Raw genomic sequence first — 7,249 nt, 5'->3', positions numbered from 1 at the left:
TTCAAGATAAAATAAATTCAGCGGGAGATGATACAAGCCGATCAGAAGACGTTTTGATGTTTTCAATCACTACATGCTTCAAAAAGGCTTTGAGATTGTCGTCATTTTCATATATCTTTTCGCTCAAAATCCTGAAGAGCTTCAAAACAGATGACTTGGTTTCCCTTTTGGTTTTTTCTAGTTCGCCATAAGCATAAAGCTCCAGAGTGGAATAGATATTCTCCTTTTTGAAGAATAAAGGAGGCTCGCTGAGACCTTTCATCTCGGTTTCAAGGTAAAACTTGAGCAAAATGGCAATGATGAACATCTGGTTTCCAAAGGTGCTGCCCTTCCTTCGTGTATTTACCATCGAATATGGAATGGGATATGGAAACAGAAATTCCATGGATGCTCCATACCTGACATTTTGGATATTTTCGCAGCAATTGACAAAAGAGCAATCAACAATCAATACGCGAGTTTTCTTGCTGCTCTTTTTCAAAATATTCTCGAGCTTCTTGTTCAATATCTTTTTGAAGGACTCAGCAGTAGACGGCGTAAGAGGCTCTTTGATCTCAAAAATGGTCATCTTTTCTCCAGTTTGCGATTCGAATATCTTTTTGTCTCTCAAAAACAGGAAACTGTCAATAAGCAGATCAATGACCTTCCCATGCTTTTCATCGGATTCGTTTTTGTCAACCCCAAAAGAAGAGACCCATTTGAATGTTCAGTTTTCTGCAACGACAGTTCGTTTCTAGCATCAAGGAGTCATTACTTTGATCTTGAGCAATGCGGGCACGTTGGATTGATGTCAAAAGAACGGGGACCAGAGATCGATTAATTTCTACCAAATTTGATGAAAGCTTGGCGAGTTTCCTGCATTGTTTATAAATTTTCCGAATTGTCTGTAAATCGGATTAATTGTCTTTAAATTGGATGTCACCAAATATCTGATTTTCAATCTTTTAGTTTGCTCACCAATTCATTTCATGTTTGCAGTAAATTTTATTTCCGTTGATGCTCCAAATTATCTAATAAGCACCCAAAAAAAACTAGGTTAAACTAACCTGACCACTAAACAAACTAATTAACCAAATAATTGTCCTTTTAATGTAATTTACTGCTCCCTTTTCAGCTGCTCCAAATTGACTCGTATTGCGGTTTTTGGGCCGTTTGGAGCGTTGTGCATGTTTTTCTTGCATTTTACGGACATTCCATATCATTCCATATGATTGTTGTCCGCTTTTGAGACAATAAAATTTTAGACATTTTTCGCCATTTTAAGCATGGCATGGTTGGAGAGTGGTGAATAAAATTATTTGATATTCGCTGATGCCAAGTTAAATTCAATAAAAACAAACTAAACCCTAACCCAGTTTGCAAGGCTCTTTTTCTCAGATCGGACCTGGTCAGATGTCCGCATGTTTTGGACACCGCTGTTTTTTCCTTTAGACCCACCTAAGCAGCTTCATTCTGCGCCTTCGCCCCTAAAATCCACGACTAGAATTACTATGCTCCCTTGGATCATCTGCTCAACTTGTGTTAATATGATCTTTTTGGAATCCTTCTTGCCTCGCTGCTCCCAAATACAGATGTCTCTCACCTGCGAATCCAATCAAATCAAATCCAATATAATCTAATTCCGCCTGCACTCTGACTCGGCAATTTTCCCTAGTTGCAGCTTTCACCCCATAATTTCGTTTATTGCAACATAAAGCATGGCAAAAGCTAACTCTGATCCTAGCATGCTTTTGATGGGCTAGTTTTCCATTTTGATTGGAAAAATTTCGTGTTGTCTTTAAATAGCTCAAAATATTCTGAATCTATTTCACTGTTCATTTGTTCTAAAATCTTTACAAAGATTCAGTAGACACTTTTAGAAAATCTTTTTTTGCAATAGAGGAGGCATAAGAGAATTGAACCCATTTGCTTCTTTACCTTGAATCTCTTTTATAACACGGCGCAACGATCTCGGTTTTATGCATGTTCCGTACTTTTTAACCAGAAATTTTCTAGGTGTTTCAGCCTTCATGCCTTTTGATGATTTTATCAGCCCCTGGATCTTCGGATCGTCTAAAGTATCTGGATTGTTTGATTTTTTGGCTCAGTTAGACAAATTTTGGTCCATTTCGGCGGTTAACCCGACTGGTTGTATAAAAGCTCTTTAAGGAGATTAATTTTCATCACTTTGTTAGTTGATCGAGTCTTCTACCCTTCTATTGCAAATTTAGAGCTACGTTAGTTGTTTCACATTCCTCATTTATTTCAGCTATTTTCTTGCGCATTTCATCTAAAACGCTTCAAACTTTTCAAAAACATCTGAAAAAGCTTTTTGTATCTCATCTGAAAAAGCTTTTTGTATCTCATTTGAAAGTACATTGACGTCTAAAAATAATCGTGTTAATTGGCGGATTAGCCTTTCTCGAGTTTCTTGAAAGCTTTGAGGGTGTGCCTTTCCTGGGTTGACTGCATGTTCTGACATATGCCATGTGGCTAGTTTAATGGTTCCAGCTTTTACATCATTTGCAACTTGTTGAAATTTTCGACGCTGTTGCTCTACTATTTGAGCTGTTAGAGGATTCTCACATGGGCAATTTAATACCGCCAATGGATGGTCCATCGTGCATTCAAAACTGCAACCTCTTTTCTGTGTGCCAATAGAAATCTTTTTGGATTTTGAACTTGCTTCAGATATTGGTTCTTTTTTAGCGCCTCAAAGTTTTCGAGAAAGTCAACCTTTTGTGGGCAAAGTTGTGATCAGGGCAGAGCGAAAATGGAAATCGTACTCAAAGCTATGAGCGGTACAACTTTTGGCGCTGATTGAGGCGAGAGGCGAGAGGCTTGGCGAAAATGCTGCCTGCATTTTATATCCTGTTTTGCACCGGAAATTTTGAATCCAACAGGAATATCAAACTCAATAATTATCAAAATGGCCAATAAAAAACAATAAATTTACCGATCAAGTCTGCAATACTTTATCGAATCGATGCCCCTGTCCTTGGGCTGATGTTTGGCTTTATTCAACAAGCAGACTCTCTCGCCAAATCATGATCTTCTTATAAAGTCGTGCAAACTTTCCATCTACTCTTTCAAGTTTTGTTGCATCGGCCTATTTTCGGCGAGTGGCACAATGCATACCTAACCGAGCTAAATAGAGTGATGCTTATGGGAGACCGTGTCTTTGGAATTTTAACCACATCCAGATGGTGGCCAATCCGAACGATAAAGCTCTTTACGTGACCACAGCAACGTGATTTAAAGTCTCCACACATGCATAATGACGCATCATGGCTGCATTGGGTCTCTTTTTGGAAACAGAGCGCATTTGACAGACACTTGCATGCGCTATGCGATGTCTGGTGCATGGCCAGACTTACCTGATCCCATTGAAGCTTGTTTGCAGCGGCCAGCGTAGGCTTAAATTGGCGATTGCAAAGTACGAACAGGATGTTCGTATGTGATTGTTTATTACTTGATAGTGTTAAAGTAATTGAATTTAGGGTTTTCCACGAGCATTTGGCGCCATTATTGCTGGGTAGTTTTTTGAGCTGCTTCTTGATCTAGCTGAGCTTCAGCTTGCCGAGCTGGTAGATCCTCTTTAGAGCGCTTTCATCTTTTGAAGTTTGCATATTTTGTCGAGCCACTTGAGCTTTTAGAATGTTTAGCGCTTGTTTTTGTAATAAAACTTTTGCAGCTACCAGATGCCTTTGAGCTGTTAGAACTTTTTGAGCTATCAAATCCCTTTCAGCTACCAGAAATTCTTGAAATACCAAATTCTTTTGAGCCACTAGAACTTCTCGAGTCACCAGATCTAAAAAATCGGGTGACTTTAGTAGCTTTTTTAGCTCTTGCAGGTCTTTTATCTGTTGTAGTTCTTGTAGCTCTGGTGAGCCTAGTAGCTTTTGTAGCTCTGGTAATTCCAGTAGCTTTTGTAGCTCTGGTAATTCCAGTAGCTTTTGTAGCTCTGGTAATTCCAGTAGCTTTTTTAGCTCCTCTAGCTCTGTTGACTCTAGCAGCTCTTGCATCTTTAGTATCTCTAGTAGTTTTTTTTCCAATTTCTCAGCCTTTTGAGCCTTTTTCTCTGATAAATCCATTAGATTCATTAAATTTAGCCTATATGTTTTAACCCCATTTGCGTATTCACCCGATGCAGTTTGTGGATCTTCTGTATCAAATATGGTTATCAGCTCGTTTAGATGTTCTAGTTTTTCTGTACATGGTGGCTTTTTCTCATTTACTACAGCTAGCAAATGGCTTAGAGCCATTAGAACCTGTTCAGCTCGCTTGTTTTTTAGATTTACTGGAGATAGTAGGTTTTCTAGAGCAATGATATTTTGTTCGCCTTTTTTAATGTATTGGGCCAGCACATGTTCTAAATCTAAAATAACTTGTTCAGGGTTTTCAGCGTATTGAGCTAGTAGAGTTTTTTTCTCTTTTTGGGCTATCAAATCGTTTTCAGCTAGCAGAGTTTCTGGATCTTCTGCATAAAGTTGCAGTGAGCGAAGAATGACAATGGCGATCAAAGTTACGAGAAATAGAAATTTCCGAATCATAATCAAAGTATGTGGCTTGTAGAAAAAGCATCTATCACTTTATACACTGTTTTGCACCGTAAATTTTGCACCAAATCGGAGTATTGAATTCAATGGTTGCCAAAATGCACAATTAAACTCCGAAGTTTACACATCAGGTCTTCCCGCTTCTGTACTTGGTTGTCCGCAGAATTGCTCTGCCTCAAAATATTTGAAAGTGAAAGAGATCAATCAAACACAGGGTTAGAGTTGGTCGCTTATAGAGTACTGGATCATTCTTTCTGCCTCTATGTCCTTGTAATAAAGGGGTCTGGTGGCACATATGCGACCCCAATCCATGCTTCACCCTAAATGGGGGATTTTTATTTTCAAAGTTGCATTATCGATTGACATGATCAATTCCGCCGCTAAAATGTGCCAGTTAAATAATTTCAACCAAATGCGCATTTATCTGCTGATCGTCTCTGCGACTGCAATGCATTTACTGTCTGTGTGCTCTTTGGAAAAAGAGGTGCCTTCAGACAATAGGAAAGATGTGACGGAACCGAGTGCATTTGCATATTGTCAGGCTTTACCACCTGCACGCGCCCTATCAATTACAAACCAATGCATTTTACCAAAAAGATCAGTAGGCAAAACAAGATCAATCATCAGCGGCACCGCAACAAGCGAGTCTTCGCAGACAGTATGGATCGACATTGTCTGACGATCGCAACAATAGATTTCGCTCTCATATTCATCAAAAGCACGCTTGGAATCGCCAACTTCAGGAGTATGCTTGATGACGACAACGTGATCAGGGCCGTTTCCATCCAGATAAAGTATCATGTTGGATGCAACCGTGTCCTCGATGACATCTGATTTCGATATTTCCTTGGATCGGAACTGCGAGGACGAGAAGATATTGAGGCCATCATTGTTATCTAAATGTAAGGCAAACAGAAAAGGCATACCCAAGTGATTGTAGGAGGCAATGGAAACACATTCATTTTCGCTCAAAACCAAGTAGCCTGTACCGCTAATGCTGGTCGGGGTACATTAATTTGAAACTTGGATTGATAACCTTAGCCGGGGTGTGATTAAATAAATAGCTGGTTTATTCAAGTGGAATCTAAATACGATTCCATCGCTTAAGGCCATGAAGACCTTGACGGAAGCGACGCCAAGTCCCCTTGAAAAATCTAGCCCTTCCTATAAAGAGCTGGATCGATTGGTTGGCTTATTAATCTGTCATACGAAGCTGGTTCGTATTCCAAACTACTCATACAAATTCAAACCCAGATCCAAGCTCYAGGGATTTAAGTATCATTTCCTTCATAATTTCCTTAGCTCCCTTTATGGTCTCAATGCCATCCACTGAAACCTTAACCTCATTTTTATAATAGGGAAGTTCTAGGGTGAAAACACAGGTATGAGAACTTGGAAGACAATTTACTGTGCCTCCGTGAATAACTTCAAGGTTTTCTGGAATGTTTCCAGAGCCTGTCCAAAATTGAACGAGGTCTCTCTTTTCTTTTTCTGAAAATTCATAAACTATCTCCCAAAACCAATCCTTTTGTGTCTTCAACTTTTTTTTCCAGGTTTTCTTTTTTATTCCAATTCCACTGTTCGTGCAATCTGTCCAAACAGTAATGGCTTTCCATTTTTCAAACGCTTTATCGTTAATTTCTGAAAACTCCCCTTCAACTTTTTTTCGTAAATCCTCAATTCTAAATTGTTGAAGTTTCTCTGGTGGAATAAACATATTTAATCCGTCGAGGAACGGCTTAATAGTATCTTCGAGTGCAGAATAGAATATTTCGTGTGTCAGTTCGTCTTTGAGAGCATTAAATTCATCATTTGTTAGCACAATAGATCGAGATATTTCTCCATTTTCCTCTCGAGGAAGATGAGTTCCTATTTTTTCATCAGAAGAAGCTATTAAATGTCGCTTAAAAGTTTTAAAAAAATCCAATTTTTTTTTATCATCGCCATCTTTATAGAAGTCCTCAAGTTCGTTCAAAAGATTAGAATCTGAGTTTGAGAAACCCGTATACAAAGTAGTGTCGATTAATTTCATATCTTCCAATGAAAGCTGAATATTTTTTGGATCGCTTGTCAAAATATGGTAAAAAAGGCCACTAAACCTGCAATCAAGCGTCAATTCTTTAGAAATTGCCAATCCCAGAAAAGCCCCACAGAATTTAGCATATTCTTTATTCTTCCCATCTCTTCTGAAATAAAAGCCCTCTTTATAAGAATTGAAAATCGAAAGTTCCGAAACTTGAAGTTGGATGGCCATCAAACTGGCCCATTCCCTAGAAAATCCATCTAAATCAATCCCTTCTTCATTAAGAAATGAGACCTTAAAATTACTTGCATGTAACAAAGGAGTAGTATTTCCTTCAGTTCTCAATACTCCTTTAAAAGCTTTGAAAGATGACTGAAAGATATTATTTCTACATACTTTTATGCAGAACTTTTTGGGACGAAACTCTTGGCGAGTCATGTTAGTCCTAATCCTATCAAACTCTTCGAGAGGCATATTAGCCATAGCTATAGCCCTATCAAATCCCTCATCGATCTCAGCTCTAACCCTAACCCTAACCCTATCCATCTCAGTCTTCGCCCTATCAAAATTCTCACCCATCTCAGTCTTCGCCCTATCAAAATTCTCACCCATCTCAGTCTTCGCCCTATCAAAATTCTCACCCATCTCAGTCCTCGCCCTATCAAAATTCTCACCCATCTCAGTCTTC

At 38.8% G+C, this 7,249-nt stretch overlaps 5 protein-coding genes across 5 annotated transcripts; all 5 read right to left on the bottom strand.

The window, feature by feature from the left end:
- Position 1: 1 nt before the first annotated feature.
- DI09_175p50 (uncharacterized protein) lies at positions 2-568 on the bottom strand (the record flags this gene model as incomplete). Its single annotated transcript, XM_013383406.1, has 1 exon — positions 2-568. One exon carries the CDS (start codon positions 566-568, stop codon positions 2-4), a length of 567 nt encoding a protein of 188 aa, XP_013238860.1.
- A 1,701-nt stretch (positions 569-2,269) lies between these two features.
- Positions 2,270-2,599, bottom strand: DI09_175p40 (uncharacterized protein; the record flags this gene model as incomplete). The annotated part of the gene is made up of 1 exon (XM_013383405.1): positions 2,270-2,599. One exon carries the CDS (start codon positions 2,597-2,599, stop codon positions 2,270-2,272), a length of 330 nt encoding a protein of 109 aa, XP_013238859.1.
- Positions 2,600-3,539: 940 nt separating this feature from the next.
- On the bottom strand, positions 3,540-4,532 carry DI09_175p30 (uncharacterized protein; the record flags this gene model as incomplete). Its single annotated transcript, XM_013383404.1, has 1 exon — positions 3,540-4,532. One exon carries the CDS (start codon positions 4,530-4,532, stop codon positions 3,540-3,542), a length of 993 nt encoding a protein of 330 aa, XP_013238858.1.
- Positions 4,533-4,942: 410 nt separating this feature from the next.
- On the bottom strand, positions 4,943-5,638 carry DI09_175p20 (uncharacterized protein; the record flags this gene model as incomplete). The annotated part of the gene is made up of 3 exons (XM_013383403.1): positions 4,943-5,100; positions 5,129-5,529; positions 5,631-5,638. 3 exons carry the CDS (start codon positions 5,636-5,638, stop codon positions 4,943-4,945), a joined length of 567 nt encoding a protein of 188 aa, XP_013238857.1.
- Positions 5,639-5,772: 134 nt separating this feature from the next.
- On the bottom strand, positions 5,773-7,239 carry DI09_175p10 (uncharacterized protein; the record flags this gene model as incomplete). The annotated part of the gene is made up of 3 exons (XM_013383402.1): positions 5,773-6,836; positions 6,867-6,933; positions 6,958-7,239. The coding sequence occupies 3 exons, from the start codon at positions 7,237-7,239 to the stop codon at positions 5,773-5,775; spliced, it is 1,413 nt and encodes a 470-aa protein (XP_013238856.1).
- Positions 7,240-7,249: the final 10 nt, after the last annotated feature.

This window comes from Mitosporidium daphniae (genome assembly GCF_000760515.2).
Source record: "Mitosporidium daphniae strain UGP3 chromosome Unknown contig-175, whole genome shotgun sequence".
Lineage (NCBI taxonomy): Eukaryota > Fungi > Microsporidia > Mitosporidium > Mitosporidium daphniae.
This window is presented reverse-complemented; position numbering and strand designations above follow the sequence as displayed.